At 54.7% G+C, this 21,258-nt stretch overlaps 1 protein-coding gene across 1 annotated transcript in view; it reads left to right on the plus strand.

The window, feature by feature from the left end:
- The window catches only part of LOC147116796 (protein scribble homolog), a 145,134-nt gene extending 125,844 nt beyond the window's left edge, over positions 1-19,290 (plus strand). Inside the window, 5 exon segments of the mRNA XM_085987226.1 lie at positions 3,448-3,572; positions 4,563-4,706; positions 6,418-6,618; positions 10,939-11,250; positions 19,159-19,290. Coding sequence (XP_085843352.1) covers positions 3,448-3,572; positions 4,563-4,706; positions 6,418-6,618; positions 10,939-11,250; positions 19,159-19,275 — 899 coding nt within the window. The 3' untranslated portion in view covers positions 19,276-19,290.
- Positions 19,291-21,258: the final 1,968 nt, after the last annotated feature.

Genomic DNA, 21,258 nt, shown 5'->3' on the forward strand with positions numbered 1-21,258 from the left:
CTTTGAGGTCCTGCTTTTTAATCTCTTTCCTAGCTCCCTATAGTCTGCCTGCAGGACCTCATCCCTCTTTCTGCACATGTCGTTGGTACCAATATGGACCATGACCTCTCGCTGTTCACTCTTACCCCCTCAGAGTGTCCTGCAGCCGCTCAGTGACATCCTTGACCCTGGCACCAGGGAGGCAACATACCATCCTGGAGTCACGTCTGTGGCCACAGAAACGCCTGTCTGTTCCCCTAACCAATGAATCCCCTCCCACTATTGCTCTTCCACTCTTCTTCCTCCCCCCCTGTGCAGCTGAGCCACCCGTGGTGCCGTGGCCTTGGCTCTGGCTGCACTCCCCAGAGGAGCCATCGCCCCCTCCAGTTTCCAGAACTGTGAACTGGTTAGCGAGCGAGATGCACTCTGGGGATTCCTGCCTGGTCCTCCGCCTCTGTCTGGTGGTCACCCATTCCCGCTCTGCCTGCACATTCTGAGGCTGCGGGGTGACCACTTCTAGAACCGTGCTTTCCCAGTATTTCTCAGCTTCGCGGATGCACTGTAGTGACTCCAGCTGCTGCTCAAGCTCGGAGACCCGGAGCTCGAGTTGCTGCAGTTGGCGACACTTCCTGCACACGTGGTCGTCCAGGCCGCAAGAAGCATCCAGGATATCCCACATGGCACAGGATGTGCAAATCACGGGACTGAGCTGCCCTGCCATGCCCCTATTTACCAGACTATGGAGGTAATTTAGCAGAAATAAACTTAAAACTTAACAAGAAACACTCAACAGCTACCCACCAATCAGCACTTCCCTCTATTAGATAGGCTGTGAACTACTTAACAGAAATATACTCAATACAGAACAAAAAAAACTTACCACAAATACTCACCCGATACTCACCTCAGCTCACTTGTGCCAGCGACACCTTTGAATTCTGACGTCACTCCTTTATTGTGTCGCTTGCCGACTGTCTCCCTCGCAGGTAGTCCGCTCGGTCAGATTCCTGGCCGATTATTAATCCCGATCTCCCCATGGCCGGTTATTAATCCCGATCTCCCCTGGGCTGGTTATTAATCCCGATCTCCCCAGGGCCGGTTATTAGTCCCGATCTCCCCTGGGCCGGTTATTATCCCGATCTCCCCTGGGCCGGTTATTAATCCCGATCTCCCCAGGGCGGGTTATTAATCCCGATCTCCCCATGGCCGGTTATTGATCCCGATCTTCCCTGGGCGGGTTATTGATCCCGATCTCCCCTGGGCCGGTTATTATCCCGATCCCCCCTGGGCCGGTTATTAATCCCGATTTCCCCTGGGCGGGTTATTGATCCCGATCTCCCCTGGGCCGGTTATTAGTCCCGATCTCCCCTGGGCCGGTTATTATCCCGATCTCCCCTGGGCCGGTTATTAATCCCGATCTCCCCAGGGCGGGTTATTAATCCCGATCTCCCCATGGCCGGTTATTGATCCCGATCTTCCCTGGGCGGGTTATTGATCCCGATCTCCCCTGGGCCGGTTATTAATCCCGATCTCCCCATGGCCGGTTATTGATCCCGATCTCCCCTGGGCGGGTTATTGATCCCGATCTCCCCATGGCCGGTTATTAATCCCGATCTCCCCTGGGCCGGTTATTAATCCCGATCTCCCCATGGCCGGTTATTGATCCCGATCTCCCCTGGGCGGGTTATTGATCCCGATCTCCCCTGGGCGGGTTATTAATCCCGACCTTCCCTGGGCGGGTTATTGATCCCGATCTCCCCGGGGCCGGTTATTGATCCCGATCTCCCCTGGGCGGGTTATTAATCCCGATCTCCCCAGGGTGGGTTATTGATCCCGATCTCCCCTGGGTGGGTTATTGATCCCGATCTCCCCAGGGTGGGTTATTGATCCCGATCTCCCCAGGGTGGGTTATTGATCCCGATCTCCCCTGGGTGGGTTATTGATCCCGATCTCCCCAGGGTGGGTTATTGATCCCGATCTCCCCAGGGTGGGTTATTGATCCCGATCTCCCCTGGGTGGGTTATTGATCCCGATCTCCCCAGGGTGGGTTATTGATCCCGATCTCCCCAGGGTGGGTTATTGATCCCGATCTCCCCAGGGTGGGTTATTGATCCCGATCTCCCCTGGGTGGGTTATTGATCCCGATCTCCCCTGGGTGGGTTATTGATCCCGATCTCCCCAGGGTGGGTTATTGATCCCGATCTCCCCAGGGTGGGTTATTGATCCCGATCTCCCCAGGGTGGGTTATTGATCCCGATCTCCCCTGGGTGGGTTATTGATCCCGATCTCCCCTGGGTGGGTTATTGATCCCGATCTCCCCTGGGTGGGTTATTCATCCCGATCTCCCCTGGGTGGGTTATTGATCCCGATCTCCCCAGGGTGGGTTATTGATCCCGATCTCCCCTGGGTGGGTTATTGATCCCGATCTCCCCTGGGCCGGTTATTGATCCCGATCTCCCCTGGGTGGGTTATTGATCCCGATCTCCCCTGCGGGTTATTGATCCCGATCTCCCCAGGGCGGGTTATTGATCCCGATCTCCCCTGGGTGGGTTATTGATCCCAATTTCCCCTGGGTGGGTTATTGATCCCGATCTCCCCTGGGTGGGTTATTAATCCCGATCTCCCCTGGGTGGGTTATTGATCCCGATCTCCCCAGGGTGGGTTATTGATCCCGATCTCCCCTGGGTGGGTTATTGATCCCGATCTCCCCTGGGTGGGTTATTGATCCCGATCTCCCCTGGGTGGGTTATTGATCCCGATCTCCCCTGGGTGGGTTGTTGATCCCGATCTCCCCTGGGTGGGTTGTTGATCCCGATCTCCCCTGGGTGGGTTATTGATCCCGATCTCCCCAGGGTGGGTTATTGATCCCGATCTCCCCTGGGTGGGTTATTGATCCCGATCTCCCCTGGGTGGGTTATTGATCCCGATCTCCCCTGGGTGGGTTATTGATCCCGATCTCCCCTGGGTGGGTTATTGATCCCGATCTCCCCTGGGTGGGTTATTGATCCCGATCTCCCCTGGGTGGGTTATTGATCCCGATCTCCCCTGGGTGGGTTATTGATCCCGATCTCCCCTGGGTGGGTTGTTGATCCCGATCTCCCCTGGGTGGGTTGTTGATCCCGATCTCCCCTGGGTGGGTTGTTGATCCCGATCTCCCCTGGGTGGGTTATTGATCCCGATCTCCCCTGGGTGGGTTATTGATCCCGATCTCCCCTGGGTGGGTTATTGATCCCGATCTCCCCTGGGTGGGTTATTGATCCCGATCCCCCCAGGGTGGGTTATTAATCCCGATCTCCCCAGGGTGGGTTATTGATCCCGATCTCCCCTGGGTGGGTTATTGATCCCGATCTCCCCAGGGTGGGTTATTGATCCCGATCTCCCCTGGGTGGGTTATTGATCCCGATCTCCCCTGGGTGGGTTATTGATCCTGGGCTGTTTGGCCCTGATTCAGTTGAATTCTGGTTGCAGAGAATCTCTTGAATGACAGTCTGGATGAGACGTGGCCGGAGCCCAGTCTGAACCGGGTCAGTGTGATCCACTTCCAGGAGGAACTGAAGGATGACGAGGAGAACGAGGAGGAAGCAGAGAGGCGGGTGAGTTTCTCGGGACTGCAGTGGTCCCCGGGGGGGTGGCAGAGGTGCGGGGACCCCCGGTCCGGGGGGAGGGTGTATGGGAACGCCTGGTCCAGGGGGAGGGGGTACGGGGACCCCAGGTGGGGATAGGAGGTGCGAGAACCCCCGGTCCGGTGGGGGGGGGGATACGGGAACGCCTGGTCCAGGGGGAGGGGGTACGGGGACCCCAGGTGGGGATAGGAGGTGCGGGGACCCCCTGGTCTGGGGGGAGTGCGGTACGGGGACCCCAGGTGGAGGGAAGAGGTGCGAGAACCCCGGTCCGGTGGGGGGGGGGATACGGGAACGCCTGGTCCGGGGGGTGGGGGTACGGGGACCCCAGGTGGGGATAGGAGGTGTGGGGACCCCCTGGTCTGGGGGAGTGGGGTACGGGGACCCCAGGTGGAGGGAGGAGGTGTGAGAACCCCCGGTCCGGGGGGGGAGGGGATACGGGAACGCCTGGTCCGGGGGGTGGGGGTACGGGGACCCCAGGTGGAGGGAGGAGGTGCGAGAACCCCTGGTCCGGGGGGAGGGGGTACGGGAACGCCCGGTCCGGGGGTGGTGGTACGGGGACCCCAGGTGGGGATAGGAGGTGCGGGGACCCCCTGGTCTGGAGGGAGGGGGTACGGGAACCCCCGGTCCGAGGGGAGGGGATACGTGTTTGTGGATCCCTGGGCATCGAAGGATTTGTTGAAATGCAAGTCCTCTCCGCTGGTTGGAGGTGTTTGGCTGCCTCACACACTCCTTGGCCTCGGAAGGGGAGGGTCATGTGTCGACCCCTCAATCCAGAGAGGCTGGCAGCAGGATCCGGGCTCTTAGACCAACCTCCCCAGTCCAGATGTGTGTGTTGATCCTGCTCCGTGTGGTGTCTGTGTCAGTAACGAAGCCCTGGTGCTTTGTTAATTGTAAAGGGGAGCGTGTGAAGGTTAGACGAGGGTGTTAACCTGCCGGGATCTTTCTGTTCCTGGTCTGTAGGGTCGGTTACAGCGTAGGGCGACCCCACACCCCAGCGAGCTGAAGGTGATGAAGCAGGCGATTGAAGAACGCAGGGGAGAGGCACTCATCATGAAAGCCCAGGACCAGCCTTCCTCACCTGACTCACCAGAGCCACAGGGACAGGTCAGTGCATTCACCGCTAACGCACGCATGCTGCCGGTGAGGATGATTGGTGTGTGTGTGTGTGTGGGCGCCGGTGGATGGTGTGTGTGGGCGCCGGTGGATGGTGTGTGTGGGCGCCGGTGGATGGTGTGTGTGGGCGCCGGTGGATGGTGTGTGTGGGCGCCGGTGGATGGTGTGTGTGGGCGCCGGTGGATGGTGTGTGTGGGCGCCGGTGGATGGTGTGTGTGGGCGCCGGTGGATGGTGTGTGTGGGCGCCGGTGGATGGTGTGTGTGGGCGCAGGTGGATGGTGTGTGTGGGCGCCGGTGGATGGTGTGTGTGGGCGCCGGTGGATGGTGTGTGTGGGCGCCGGTGGATGGTGTGTGTGGGCGCCGGTGGATGGTGTGTGTGGGCGCCGGTGGATGGTGTGTGTGGGCGCCGGTGGATGGTGTGTGTGGGCGCCGGTGGATGGTGTGTGTGGGCGCCGGTGGATGGTGTGTGTGGGCGCCGGTGGATGGTGTGTGTGGGCGCCGGTGGATGGTGTGTGTGGGCGCCGGTGGATGGTGTGTGTGTGTGGGCGCCGGTGGATGGTGTGTGTGGGCGCCGGTGGATGGTGTGCGTGGGCGCCGGTGGATGGTGTGCGTGGGCGCCGGTGGATGGTGTGTGTGTGTGGGCGCCGGTGGATGGTGTGTGTGGGCGCCGGTGGATGGTGTGCGTGGGCGCCGGTGGATGGTGTGCGTGGGCGCCGGTGGATGGTGTGCGTGGGCGCCGGTGGATGGTGTGCGTGGGCGCCGGTGGATGGTGTGCGTGGGCGCCGGTGGATGGTGTGTTCGGGCGCCGGTGGATGGTGTGTGTGGGCGCCGGTGGATGGTGTGTGTGGGCGCCGGTGGATGGTGTGTGTGGGCGCCGGTGGATGGTGTGTGTGGGCGCCGGTGGATGGTGTGTGTGGGCGCCGGTGGATGGTGTGTGTGGGCGCCGGTGGATGGTGTGTGTGGGCGCCGGTGGATGGTGTGTGTGGGCGCCGGTGGATGGTGTGTGTGGGCGCCGGTGGATGGTGTGTGTGGGCGCCGGTGGATGGTGTGTGTGGGCGCCGGTGGATGGTGTGTTTGGGCGCCGGTGGATGGTGTGTGTGGGCGCCGGTGGATGGTGTGCGTGGGCGCCGGTGGATGGTGTGCGTGGGCGCCGGTGGATGGTGTGCGTGGGCGCCGGTGGATGGTGTGCGTGGGCGCCGGTGGATGGTGTGTTCGGGCGCCGGTGGATGGTGTGTGTGGGCGCCGGTGGATGGTGTGTGTGGGCGCCGGTGGATGGTGTGTGTGGGCGCCGGTGGATGGTGTGTGTGGGCGCCGGTGGATGGTGTGTGTGGGCGCCGGTGGATGGTGTGTGTGGGCGCCGGTGGATGGTGTGTTTGGGCGCCGGTGGATGGTGTGTGTGGGCGCCGGTGGATGGTGTGTTCGGGCGCCGGTGGATGGTGTGTGTGGGCGCCGGTGGATGGTGTGTGTGGGCGCCGGTGGATGGTGTGTGTGGGCGCCGGTGGATGGTGTGTTTGGGCGCCGGTGGACGGTGTGTGTGGGCGCCGGTGGATGGTGTGGATGGTGTGTGTGGGCGCCGGTGGATGGTGTGTTTGGGCGCCGGGCACTTGGGAGAGTGGTGACTGAGGTTTGAGTGTATTTATGCGCCCAGTGTTTGTCAGATTTGCTGTAAAGGGATTGTGTGGTTGATTGCCATTCTCTGCAGGAGAAGAGGCTGAGTGCGCTGTCGAACCAGAGCCAGGAGTCCCACGTGTCCAATGGTGGCATCTCTCTGGGGCCAGAAGAGCCTGAACTGGTAATGAACACACTAGCAGAGAAAGAGATCCTGGTGGAGCAGAGCAGGGACATGGCGGAAAGGAACGAGGAGCAAGAGGAGGAGGAGGAGGATGAAGACGGATACCTTGAGGTGAACATCTCAGAACAGCGTCCAATCATTATCTGTTCTCTCATAGATGTGTACACACTGACTGCCAGTCTACTCCCATAATACTGCATGGCAGTACTGAGGGAGCGTTGCACTGTCGGAGGGACAGTACTGAGGGAGTGCTGCACTGTCGGAGGGACAGTACTGAGGGAGTGCTGCACTGTCGAAGGAGCAGTACTGAGGGAGTGCTGCATTGTCGGAGAGGCAATACTGAGGGAGCACTGCATGTCGGAGGGCAGATCTGAGGGAGCACAGCACTGTCGGAGGGGCAGTACTGAGGGAGCACTGCACTGTCGGAGGGGCATTACTGATGGAGCGCTGCACTGTCGGAGGGTCAGTGCTGAGGGAGCGCTGCACTGTCGGAGGGTCAGTGCTGAGGGAGCGCTGCACTGTCGGAGGGGCAGTACTGATGGAGCGCTGCACTGTGGAAGTGGCAGTACTGAGGGAGTGCTGCACTGTCGAAGGGGCAGTACTGAGGGAGCGCTGCACTGTCGTAGGGGCTGTGCTGAGGGAGCGCAGTACTGAGTGAGCGCTGCACCGTTGGAAGAGCAGTACTGAGCGAGTGCCGCACTGTCGGAGGGACAGTACTGAGGGAGCGCCGCACTGTCAGAGGGACAGTACTGAGGGAGCACTGCACTGTCGGAGGGGCAGTATTGAGGGAGCGCTACATGTCGGAGAGGCATTACTGAGGGAGCGCTGCACTGTCGGAGGGGCAGTACTGAGGGAGTGCTGCACTGTCGGACAGGCAGTACTGAGCGAGTGCTGCACTGTCGGAAAGGCAGTACTGGGCGCTCTGCACTGTTAGGGGGCAATGCTGAGGGAGCGCTGCACTGTGGAAGTGGCAGTACTGAGGGAGCGCTGCACTGTGGAAGTGGCAGTACTGAGGGAGCGCTGCACTGTCGGAGGGTCAGTGCTGAGGGAGCGCTGCACTGTCGGAGGGGCAGTACTGAGGGTGAGCTGCACCATCGGAGGGGCAGTACTAAGCCACTGCACTGTTGGAAAGGCAGTACTGAGGGCGCTCTGCACTGTCGGAGGCGCAGTACTGAGGGAGCGCAGCGCTGCACTGTCGAAGGGGCAGTATAGAGGGAGGGCCGCACTGTCGGGAGTAGCAGTACTGAGGGAGCGCTGCACTGTCGGAAGGGCAGTACTGAGAGCGCTGCACTGTCGAAGGGGCAGCACTGTCGGAAAGGCAGTACTGTCGGAAAGGCAGTACTGAGGGCGCTCTGCGCTGTCGTAGGGGCAGTACTGAAGGAGCGCTGCACTGTTGGACAGGCAGTACGGAGGGAGCACTGCACTGTCGGGCCAGTACTGAGGGAGCGCTGCACTATCGCAGGTGCAGTACTGAGGGAGCGCTGCACTGTCGGAGGCGCAGTACTGAGGGAGCACTGCACTGTTGGAAGGGCAGTACTGAGAGCGCTGCACTGTCGAAGGGGCAGTACTGAGGGAGTGCTGCACTGTCGGAAGGGCAGTACTGAGGGGGCTCTGCACTGTCGGAGGGGCAGTACTGAGGGAGCGCAGCGCTGCACTGTCGAAGGGGCAGTACTGATGGAGCACGGCACTGTCGGTGGGGCAGTACTGAGGGAGCACTGCACTGTCGGAAGGGCAGTTCTGAGAGCGCTGCACTGTTGAAGGGGCAGTACTGAGGGAGTGCTGCGCTGTTGGAGGGACATTACTGAGAGAGCACTGCACTGTCCGAGGGGCAGTACTGAGGGAGCGCTGCAGTGTCGGAGGGGCAGTACTGAGGGAATGCTGCACTGTCGGTCAGGCAGTAGTGAGAGAGCGCTGCAGTATCATTTTTTGACTGAAATGTTAAACCAAGGCCCCGTCTGCCCTCTTGGGTGGCTGTAAACAATCCCATGGCACTAGTATGAAGAAGAGCAGAGGAGTTCTCCCTGGTGTCCTGGCCAACATTTATCCATCAACCAATGTCACTGAAACAGATAGAAACATAGAAGATAGGAGCAGGAGTAGGCCATTCAGCCCCTCGAGCCCCTCATTTAATGAGATTATGGCTGTTCGTCCAAATTCAGTACCCTGTCCCTGCTTTCTCCCCATATCCCTTGATCCCTTTAGCCTTAAGAAATATATCCAACTCCTTCTTGAATATATTTAATGAGTTGGCCTCAACTGCCTTCTGTGGTAGAGAATTCCACAGGTTCACCACTTTCTGGGTGAAGAAATTCCTCCTCATCTCTGTCCTAAATGGTTTACCCCTTATCCTTAGACTGTGACCCCTGGTTCTGGAGTCTGCCGCCATCGGGAACATCCTTCCTGCATCTAGTCTGTCTAGTCCTGTTAGAATTTTATAAGTTTCAATGAGATCCCCTCTCATTCTTCTAAACTCTAGCGAATATAAGCACAATCGATCCAATCTCTCCTCATACGTCATTCCTGCCATCCCAGGTATCAGTCTGGTGAATCTTCGCTGCACTCTCTCCATGGAAAGAACATCCTTCCTCAGATAAGGCGACCAAAACTGCACACAATACTCAAGATGTGGTCTCACCAAGGCCCTGTTCAGCTGCAGCAAGACATCCTTATTCCTGTACTCAAACCCTCTCGCTATGAAGGCCAACATACCATTTGCCGCCTTAACCGCCTGCTGCACCTGCATGCTTACCTTCAGCGACTGGTGCAGAAGGACGCCCAAGTCTCGTTGCACTTCCCCTTCTCCCAATCTATTGTCGTTCAGATAATAATCTGTCTTCCTGTTTTTGCCACCAAAGTGGATAACCTCGCATTTATCCACATTATACTGCATCTGCCCAATCACCCAACCTGTCCAAATCATACTGGAGTTTCTCTGCATGCTCCTCACAGCACACACGCCCACCCAGCTTTGTGTTATCTGCAAACTTGGAGATATTACATCTACAGGAAACTTTCGATTAACCGGCCCCTAAATAACCGGAACGCTCTATCCACCGGCAAAATTCAGGAGTCGGTTCAGGTAACTTTTTTTTACTTTTAGTTACTTTTTTTACTCCATTTGTTGCTGTGCAAGGGTTTAGCTGAAGCTGTTGCTAAGCTACAGAGACGCTTGCAACTTGTGCCGATTGTAGGGTTTGTTGCTTTAAACGGAGCTCTGAGCTCCGTATCTTTTACTATAGCGTTCGGTTATCTGGAATTGTTGATGAACCGGCACCACGTCGGTCCCGCCCGTGCTGGATACCAGAAAGTTTCCTGTAGTTCCCTCGTCCAGATCATTAATATATATTGTGAACAGCTGGGGTCCTAGGACCGATCCCTGCGGTACCCCACTAGTCACTGCCTGCCACTCGGAAAAAGACCCGTTTATTCCAACTCTTTGCTTCCTGTCTGCCAACCAGTTCTCTATCCAAGACAGTGCCTTACCCCCAATCCCATGTGTTTTAACTTTACCCGCTAATCTCTTATGCGGGACCTTATCGAAAGCCTTCTGAAAGTCCAAATACACCACATCCACTGGTTCTCCCTTATCTATTATATACCAGTTACATCCTCAAAAAATTCCAGTAGATTAGTCAAGCATGATTTACCTTTTGTAAATCCATGTTGACTTTGTCCGATCCTGTCACTGTTTTCCAAGTGCTCTGCTATTACATCTTTTATAATGGTCTCTAGCATTTTCCCCACTACTGATGTCAGGCTTACCGGTCTGTAATTCCCCGTTTTCTCTCTACCACCCTTTTTAAATAGTGGGGTAACATTAGCTACCCTCCAATCCATGGGAACTGTTCCAGAGTCTATCGAATTTTGGATGATGACCAGCAATGCATCTACTATTTCTAGGGCCACTTCCTTAAGTACCCTAGGATGTAGATTATCAGGCCCTGGGGATTTATCGGCCTTCAATCCCATCAATTTCCTTAACACCATTTCCCTACAAATACTGATTTCATTCAGTTCCTCCCTCTCATTAGACTCTATGTTCCCCGGCATCTCTGGGAGGTTATTTGTGTCCTCCTTTGTGAACACAGAACCAAAATATGTATTTAATTGGTCGACCATTTCTTTGTTCCCCATTATAAATTCCCCTGATTCTGACTGCAAGGGACCTACGCTTGACTTCACCAATCTTTTTCTCCTCTGATATCTATAGATTACCTGGTTATTATCCCATCATTGTGTGTTTGGGAGCTTGCTAGGTGCAATTGGCTGCCGCCTTTCTACATTACAACAGTGACTACACTTTAGCAGTGCTTCATTGGCTGTAAAATGCTTTGGGGTGGTGAAATGCGCTATATAATTGGAAGTCCTTCTGCCTTTTGACACTTGTGCCCGTCAGACTGGGCTGTAACAGGTGTTGTGTATCATTCACAGCCCACGGTGCGGTTCACTGAAGACACTGTGATACGGGGTGAGGAGGAAGAAGCTGGTGAGGGTGATTTCCTCATCCCCGAGAAGCAGCGACTGATCCGGAAGGACACTCCTCACTACAAGAAGCAGTTTAAGATCAACAAGCTGCCCAAGCCCGAGGCGGTGCTGGCTATGCTGCAGGGGCTGCCCAGCAATGAGGTGCAGGAGGAAGTTGACCAGGGGTCCGAGTCCAGCCACTGCCAGGAACGAGACACGGGCCAGCTGGAGGACGATGAGGAGGTTAGAGAGGAAAGGCTGTCCCAGCCCCCAGTTAAGGTAGGATGCAAGCACCGGCCTGGAGCCCTGACCCTGGGTGGGAGTGCAGGGGAGGGAGGGCTGGTACTGCATTATCCAGGCCTTTCTGTGTACTGGGAGTATTAGAATGGCAATGACTTGCATTAACCAGTGTTCACAAGTGGCCAGTGAAAGGGTTAATGGCTACGGTTCAGTCCCGGGTCGCACTTGTCCTCGTTTAGCATGCCTGTCGTGAGTCGGTTGGCGTTTTGATGTCCCGGGAGGTATGGAGATTTCGACTGTCTGTCCGTCTGGCTCATTGTACCCGGGGCTGCCCATAGGAGACCAATAGTGGGAATATTCCTGTTCAGTGCTGCCGCCTAACTGGTAACGACTGTCACCAAATCATGTCACTCAGCAATGCAGCAGAGACTCTGGTACACCAGCACCTGACTGTGGGTCAGCCCAACACCGAGAAAAGGGTGGAGCTGTGATCAAACCATGCAACCGGTCATTCAAAACAGGCCAGAGTGCTGAGGTCAGTGCCGCACCGCGCTGAGGTCAGTGCCGCACCGCGCTGAGGTCAGTGCCGCACCGCGCTGAGGTCAGTGCCGCACCGCGCTGAGGTCAGTGCCGCACCGCGCTGAGGTCAGTGCCGCACCGCGCTGAGGTCAGTGCCGCACCGCGCTGAGGTCAGTGCCGCACCGCGCTGAGGTCAGTGCCGCACCGAGTCCGGTGCTCCCTGTGCCTGAGAGGAGTCCCGAGCCCCCCCATGCCCGTGTGGAGGCCACGCCCCCAGTGGCCGTGCGGAGTCCCTGCTCACTCAGTTTGACAGTCTGGTGCATTCTCTGGTGCTCTGCTGAGTGGCGTGTTGGGGATTATTGAGGGGGGTTAGTTTCCCCTGATCACTAACTAGTGACCAGTATTACCTGCATGTGCTGTGTATTGTTACTGAAGTGCCTCCAGGATTGATTGCATGAAATAGAATTAGCAGGTCAGTATTCAATAACAACCTGACTCCCTTTCAAACCCTGCATTTACCCAGCTCCATTCCTCGCTCATCTGGCTCTCTATCCTGTTCCCCAGTCCCAGGCTCTCTACTTTGTTTCCCGTTTTACGCAGAACTCTCTCACGCACCCAGACACCCCTCAGTGCAAACACTTCAGCTGTGTCTACTTCAATAATAGATGTCCATCCACCTAGTGTCTCTCTGTCTCCCTGGATCCCCTCTGCACAGTTCTTCCCTCCCTCCCTCTCATATACTTAAACCCTGTTTGTCTGCCTCTCTCTTTGACATGTTGCGTGTGTATGTCCCTCTCTGTCTCTCTCTCTGTCTCTCTCTCTCTCTGTCTCTCTCTCTCTGCCACTCTCTCTCTGTCTCTGTCTCTATCTCTCTCTTTGCCTCTGTCTCTCGCTCGCTAGCTTGCTCCATCTCTGTGTCTCACTGTCTCTGTGTTTGTGTGTCTCTCTTTCATTCTATGTCTGTCTCGCACTTTGTGTCTCTCTGTATCACTCACTCTCTTGCTCTCTTTCTGTCTATCTCTCCCTCTTTGTGTCTGTGGTGCTGTCTCACTCTGTCGCACTTTCTCTCTATAATCCCTCTTTCTTGCACTGTCTTTCACTCTCGCTTTCTCCGTCTGTGTGTCTCGGTCTCTGTGTGTCTCGGTCTCTGTGTGTCTCGGTCTCTCATTCCCCCCACACTCTGGATCTTTCTCTCTATCTCTCTCTCTCTGGATCAATCTCAAGCTCTCTCCCTCTCTTGTCTCTTGCACTCATTTCTCTGACCTTCAGTTAATAACTACAGCATAGATCACCTGTCCGTAGCACTGGCTGTCATTAACTAACTGACTAACCTCCCATTCCTAACCTGGCGAATGATTTCTCCCAGTGAAATTGATGGCGAGGCTTCCTCAGTGTGTTACATAACCGTGTGTGAATAACAACAGACTGGCATGTCACATCCACTCACACACTCCAAGCTTGTAGGCCTGGATCCGTGGCTGGCAAGCATGCACCGGAACGACCCAGGAATCCTGTCCGTACGCAGACTGTTAGTACACAGACAGGTGCTCCATACACTCTGTACCTGTCCACACAGCCTTTACCTCTCCAGGGTTGATGGAGTAAGTTCAACCTTTACCAGTGTCTCCCGGCAGACTGCCCATGGCTTTTACAGTCAGATTTGACTGGGATTTTTGCGATGCACAAAATAAGGGGACGTGACTCAGTGCTGTGGGTGTGCAGGGAGTGTCGGTCGTTCTCTTGGGATGGGGCATAAAAGGCCACAAATCGGGTCAAACGCAAGCCCCGTACACATCTGAAAGAGCGGTGGAAGCAGATACAATAGTAAATTTCAAAAGGGAATTGGATAAATACTTGGAGGAAGAATTTGCCGAGCTATGGAGAAAGAGGAGGGGAGTGGGATTAATTGGAGAGCTCGTTCAAAGAGCCGGCACAGGCACGATGGGCCGAATGACCTCCTGTGCTGTATCATTCGATGATTGTGAGTACGGGACTTAGCCTGACACGTGAATTGTGCACTTAACCACGTGTGTGCGCTGGTTTGGACTCCTTTGCACACTCCTGCACTCAGTCGTGAACCTGTCCTTGTGAATATGTACGCATGCTGTCTCACGAATTCACACGCGCTTCGACTTGTAAACAGCCTGTGCACGCGGTGGTAGATGGCTCATTTCTGGCATTGGTGTTCGCACTCGACAACGGTGATTGGGCTCCCGGAGAACGTCTTCATGTTTAACCCGAAGAAATTCAAAGTTTCCTTTTATTCTAATTTCATCTGCTGCACATGGAGGGAGATTCCCGCAGTTATTACTTATAGTGACCCGCAGACAGTAAGAAGAGGGTCACCTCTCCCATGTGCGGCTCTCTCCACACACTGATCTATTCTTTCACTGTTTCTGCATCTCCTTCAAATCCTATGAAAATGTTTGAACTGAAGGACTGGGGTTTGCTGTTTGATTGACCAGTTCTCTGGGCTCTCAAATTCTTAGTGTAGCACAGTTATTAGACTGCTGAGGTCTCTGTTTCCCTCCGCATTGGGGGAGTTATTCCCCTCTCCTCCTTTGGTCCCACGTTACCCTCACCCCTTCTCGCTCTTCACCTGCACCTGCTGCTGGGCTATCTGTTTATGCCATGCTGGCAGCTTCTGGGGTGTATGTGTCCGCAAGCGCGTGTGCGGAGTGCGTGTGCACGCGGAGTGCTACGTGGGGTGTATGTGTCCACAAGCGCGTGTGCGGAGTGTGTGTGCACGCAGAGTGCTATGTGGGGTGTATGTCCACAAGCACGTGTGCAGAGTGTATGTGCACGCAGAGTGCTATGTGGGGTGTATGTGTCCACAGGCACGTGTGCGGAGTGTGTGTGCACGCGGAGTGCTATGTGGGGTGTATGTGTCCACAAGCACGTGTGCAGAGTGTGTGTGCACGCGGAGTGCTATGTGGGGTGTATGTGTCCACAAGCACGTGTGCGGAGTGTGTGTGCACGCGGAGTGCTATGTGGGGTGTATGTGTCCACAAGCACGTGTGCGGAGTGTGTGTGCACGCAGAGTGCTATGTGGGGTGTATGTCCACAAGCACGTGTGCAGAGTGTATGTGCACGCAGAGTGCTATGTGGGGTGTATGTGTCCACAGGCACGTGTGCAGAGTGTGTGTGCACGCGGAGTGCTATGTGGGGTGTATGTGTCCACAGGCGTGTGTGCAGAGTGTGTGTGCATGCGGAGTGCTACGTGGGGTGTATGTGTCCACAAGCACGTGTGCGGAGTGTGTGTGCACGCGGAGTGCTATGTGGGGTGTATGTGTCCACAGGCGCGTGTGCGGAGTGTGTGCACAGAGTGTGTGTGCACGCGGAGTGCTATGTGGGGTGTAGGTGTCCACAGGCGTGTGTGCAGAGTGTGTGTGCACGCGGAGTGCTATGTGGGGTGTAGGTGTCCACAGGCGTGTGTGCAGAGTGTGTGTGCACGCGGAGTGCTATGTGGGGTGTATGTGTCCACAAGCGCGTGTGTAGTGTGTGTGCACGCGGAGTGCTATGTGGGGTGTATGTGTCCACAAGCGCGTGTGTAGTGTGTGTGCACGCGGAGTGCTATGTGGGGTGTATGTGTCCACAGGCGCGTGTGCGGAGTGTGTGTGCACGCAGAGTGCTATGTGGGGTGTATGTGTCCACAGGCGCGTGTGTAGTGTGTGTGCACGCGGAGTGCTATGTGGGGTGTATGTGTCCACAAGCGCGTGTGTAGTGTGTGTGCACGCGGAGTGCTATGTGGGGTGTATGTGTCCACAGGCGCGTGTGTAGTGTGTGTGCACGCGGAGTGCTATGTGGGGTGTATGTGTCCACAGGCGCGTGTGTAGTGTGTGTGCACGCGGAGTGCTATGTGGGGTGTATGTGTCCACAGGCGCGTGTGTAGTGTGTGTGCACGCGGAGTGCTATGTGGGGTGTATGTGTCCACAGGCGCGTGTGCGGAGTGTGTGTGCACGCAGAGTGCTATGTGGGGTGTATGTGTCCACAGGCGTGTGTGCGGAGTGTGTGCACAGAGTGTGTGTGCACGCGGAGTGCTATGTGGGGTGTATGTGTCCACAGGCGCGTGTGTAGTGTGTGTGCACGCGGAGTGCTATGTGGGGTGTATGTGTCCACAGGCGCGTGTGCGGAGTGTGTGTGCACGCGGAGTGCTATGTGGGGTGTATGTGTCCACAGGCGCGTGTGCGGAGTGTGTGCACAGAGTGTGTGTGCACGCGGAGTGCTATGTGGGGTGTAGGTGATAAAGAGGGATAAAATAGAATATGAGAGTAAACTAGCAAGAAATATAAAAACAGATTGTAAGAGCTTCTACAAGTATGTAAAAAGGAAGAGAGTAGTGATAGATCCCTTAGAGGCTGAGACAGGTGAATTTATAAAGGGGAATATGGAAATGGCAGAGACTTTAAACAAATATTTTGTATCTGTCTTCACAGTGGAAGACACAAAAAGCATGCTGGGAATCGTGGGGAGCCAAGGGGCTAATGAGAGTGAGGAACTTAAAGTAAAGAAAAAGTACCAGAGAAACTAATGGGACTAAAAGCCGACAAATCCCCTGGACCTGACGGCCGACATCCTAGGGTTCTAAAGGAGGTGGCTGCAGAGACAGTGGATGCATTGGTTGTGAGCTTCCAAAATTCCCTAGATTGTAGAACAGTCCCAGCGGATTGGAAGGTAGCAAATGTAACCCCGCTATTCAAGAAAGGAGGGAGAGAGAAACGGGGAACTACAGACCAGTTAGCCTGACATCAGTCGTCGGGGAAAATGCTGGAATCCATTGTTAAGGAAGTGATATCAGGGCACTTAGAAAATCATAACATGATTAGGCTGAGTCAACATGGTTTTAGGAAAGGGAAATCGTGTTTGACAAATGTATTAGAGTTTTTTGAGGATGTAACTAGCAGGGTAGATAAAGGGATTTGGATTTCCAAAAGGCATTCGATAAGGTGCCACACAAACAGTTGTTGCACAAGATAAGGGCTCATGGGTTTGGGGGTAATACAGTATATTAGTATAGGTAGAGGATTGGTTAAAGGACAGAAAACAGAGAGTCGGGATAAACGGGTCTTTTTCAGGTTGGCAGGCTGTAACTAGTGGGGTGCCACAAGGATCAGTGTTGGGGCCTCAGCTATTTACAATCTATATTAATGACCTAGATGAAGGGACCGAGTGTAATATATCCAAGTTTGCTGAGATACAAAGCTAGGTGGGACAGTAATCTGTGAGGAGAACTCAGAGTCTGCAAAGGGCTATAGATAGACTGAGTGAGTGGGCAGTAAGGTGGCAGATGGAGTATAATGTAGGGAAATGTGAGGTTATTCACTTTGGTAGGAAGAATAGAGAAACTGAATATTTTTTAAATGGTGAGAAACTTTCAAATGTTGGTGTTGAGAGAGATTTGGGTGTCTTCGTGCAAGAAACACAGAAAGCGAGCGTGCAGGTACAGCAAGCAATAAGGAAGACAAATGGCTCGTTGGCCTTTATTGCAAGGGGCCTGGAGTATAAGAGTAAGGAAGTCTTGCTACAATTGTACAGGGCCTTGGTGAGACCACACCTGGAGTACTGGGCACAGTTCTGGTCTCCTTATCTAAGGAAGGATATACTTGCCATAGAGGCGGTGAAATGAATGTTCACTAGATTGATTCCTGGGATGAGGGGGCTGTCCTATGAGGAGAGATTGTGTAGAATGGGCCGATACTCTCTGGAGTTTAGAAGAATGAGAGGTGATCTCATTGAAACATACAAGATTCTGAAGGGGATTGACAGGGTAGACGCTGAGAGGCTGTTTCCCCTGGCTGGAGAGTCTAGAACTAGGGGTCACAGTCTCAGGTTAAGGGGTCGGCCATTTAAAACTGAGATGAGGAATTTCTTCACTCAGAGGGTGGTGAATCTTTGGAATTCTCTGCCCCAGAGGGCTGTGGATGCTGAGTCTTTGAGTATATTCAAGGCTGAGATCGATAGATTTTTGGACTCTGGGGGAATCCAGGGATATGGAGATCGGGCGGGAAAGTGGAGTTGAGGTCGATGATCAGCCATGATCTTATTGAATGGTGGAGCAGGCTCGAGGGGCCGTATGGCCGACTCCTATTTCTTATTTTGTCATGTGGGGTGTATGTGCTATGTGGGGTGGGTGGGTATGTGGTGTGCCTGAGCTGTGTGCTGGATGTGCTTTGTGGGGTGGGTGGGTATGTGGTGTGTGTGGTGTACCTGAGCTGTGTGCTGGATGTGCTATGTGGGGTGGGTGGGTATGTGGTGTGCCTGAGCTGTGTGCTGGATGTGCTATGTGGGGTGGGTGGGTATGTGGTGTACCTGAGCTGTGTGCTGGATGTGCTTTGTGGGGTGGGTGGGTATGTGGTGTGTGTGGTGTGTACCTGAGCTGTGTGCTGGATGTGCTTTGTGGGGTGGGTGGGTATGTGGTGTGTGTGTGGTGTACCTGAGCTGTGTGCTGGATGTGCTTTGTGGGGTGAATGTGGAATATGCGTGTTGATACCCGGGGGATGTAGTGGACCACTGCCCGCTCTGAAATCGGTTTATTCACTGCTGACCGGTTGGTCACTCCGAACCCTCCCAGAGTGAGATCAGATTCTGCTCTCAGTCCCTGCGCATCAGTTACACGTGTTCTTGGTGAGTAGAGCGTCAGTCTGAGCTGAGCAGTCCCGCAGTATGGCTGCACTGAGAACGCCTGTCCCCGTGGGCTGAGGGTCGCAGCTGAACCACAGCGATTTGCTCAGTGTGAGTCGGATCGAGCCTAGCCCACATGGGAGGTAGTGCGAGATGTATTCATGCACTGATTGGACTGGGACCAGTGTTGACTGGAATCGCGAGCTTTCAGTTCTGGGATTCTGATCCCACACAATGATACTGGAAGGGTTGGGTGAGGCTGTGCGTTCACTCATGGTTACTTCACCTGTGGCTCATGCCAACACAGGTGGAGGTGCAGCTGCTCCGGTGAAGGGCCCTACCTGGTTAAGGGGTTTGAGTATGTTCCGAGTGACAGCAATCCCAGAAGGTGCCTGTAAATTTGATCTTCACAGATGTTTCTACATGACATGTTGCCCAAAACCTGCCACCATGCTGATACTTTGCCCAGTGGCTGGTGCCGGTGAGCTTGCACTGTAGTTGGACAATTGGGCCTTGGCACGTTTGCTCTGACCTCTGATTGGACCTGACCCACGGGACTGGGTCAAAGGAAAAGACAATCACCAATTCCTCATCTTCGTCACCTTCTGCCTTGGATTACCCTCAGACTTGGGTTGAGAATTTGCGAGCCCAGGGTTGCGTCTGTCTGTCTGTGTCTGTGTCTGCGTGTGCCTCTTGTGTCTGTGTGCCTGGTGCTATCCTCGGTGCTGCATCGAGGGCCTGTGTTTTGACTGGGTTGAAGCTATGCTCCACTAATCCGCATGCCTCTGCTGGTTCCTATCCTAACAGGGGGTCTCCTTTGATCAAGTCAATAATCTGCTGATCGAGCCTGCTCGAATTGAGGAGGAAGAGGTCTGTACTGTTCCCTTTCTATATCAACTCTACACATGCATGCCCAGTCTGTGATGTGGTGGGGATTACCCCTTAAATACTTGGTGGGGGTGCGAAGGCACTCTGCAAAACCGGCCGCTGTTCTGTGGAGGAATTTTCTTATTAACTTGTAGAGGCCATAGTGTTAGAGAGATCATAAGTAACGGAGAGAGACTGTAGCTGAAGAGCTTGGACATTCGCGTCTCAGCCAAAGGGGTCCTGCCGCTGCCCCCATTGTGACCGATCTGATCTTGGGTTCTGTTCTCCCCTGTTGTCCACTGAACCCAGCCCAGGCTCGATATCTCGCTCTGTACCCTTCGACATTCAATCCTGCTGTGCTGGCCTGTGACGACAGGCTTTCATCTCTGATCCTCAATGAATAGTCCATGAAGTCTCACCAGCTCTTGATCGGAAAGGTCCTTAGACATTTGGGAGGAAGGGGATCCTGTTAACTTGGCGCCTGCACCACGAATGCAGCTGATGGCGATGGAAGTGTGGGGGTGTAGATTGTTGCCTGGTAATGGTCAGAAGAAAGGTATTTTGTTAAATTTGATCCCAGCTCCAGATAAAGACAACCTCATTCAGGAGAATATTGTACTCTGGCAGAGTCGAACTCTACCCCACCCATTAAATCCCCATCACACCCTGCACAATCTGCCCATCACAGACTCTACCCCACCCATTAAATCCCCATCACACACCCTCTACAATCTGCCCATCACAGACTCTACCCCACCCATTAAATCCCCATCACACCCTGTACAATCCGCCCATCACAGACTCTACCCCACCCATTAAATCCCCATCACACACCCTGTACAATCTGCCCATCACAGACTCTACCCCACCCATTAAATCCCCATCACACACCCTGTACAATCTGCCCATCACAGACTCTACCCCACCCATTAAATCCCCATCACACACCCTGTACAATCTGCCCATCACAGACTCTACCCCACCCATTAAATCCCCATCACACACCCTGTACAATCTGCCCATCACAGACTCTACCCCACCCATTAAATCCCCATCACACACCCTGTACAATCTGCCCATCACAGACTCTACCCCACCCATTAAATCCCCATCACACCCTGTACAATCCGCCCATCACAGACTCTACCCCACCCATTAAATCCCCATCACACACCCTGTACAATCTGCCCATCACAGACTCTACCCCACCCATTAAATCCCCATCACACACCCTGTACAATCTGCCCATCACAGACTCTACCCCACCCATTAAATCCCCATCACACACCCTGTACAATCTGCCCATCACAGACTCTACCCCACCCATTAAATCCCCATCACACACCCTGTACAATCTGCCCATCACAGACTCTACCCCACCCATTAAATCCCCATCACACCCTGTACAATCTGCCCATCACAGACTCTACCCCACCCATTAAATCCCCATCACACCCTGTACAATCTGCCCATCACAGACTACCCCGCCCATTAAATCCCCATCACACCCTGTACAATCTGCCCATCACAGACTCTACCCCGCTCATTAAATCCCCATCACACACCCTGTACAATCTGCCCATCACAGACTCTACCCCGCCCATTAAATCCCCATCACACACCCTGTACAATCTGCCCATCACAGACTCTACCCCACCCATTAAATCCCCATCACACACCCTGTACAATCTGCCCATCAGACTCTACCCCACCCATTAAATCCCCATCACACACCCTCTACAATCTGCCCATCACAGACTCTACCCCACCCATTAAATCCCCATCACACACCCTGTACAATCTGCCCATCACAGACTCTACCCCACACATTAAATCCCCATCACACGCCCTGTACAATCCACCCATCACACTCTACCCCACCCATTAAATCCCCATCACACACCCTGTACAATCTGCCCATCACAGACTCTACCCCACCCATTAAATCCCCATCACACACCCTGTACAATCTGCCCATCACAGACTCTACCCCGCTCATTAAATCCCCATCACACACCCTGTACAATCTGCCCATCACAG

The sequence above is a fragment of the Somniosus microcephalus genome, chromosome 5 (genome assembly GCF_052327205.1).
Source record: "Somniosus microcephalus isolate GS21.2 chromosome 5, FLI_Smic_1.0, whole genome shotgun sequence".
In the NCBI taxonomy this organism is placed as follows: Eukaryota; Metazoa; Chordata; class Chondrichthyes; order Squaliformes; family Somniosidae; genus Somniosus; species Somniosus microcephalus.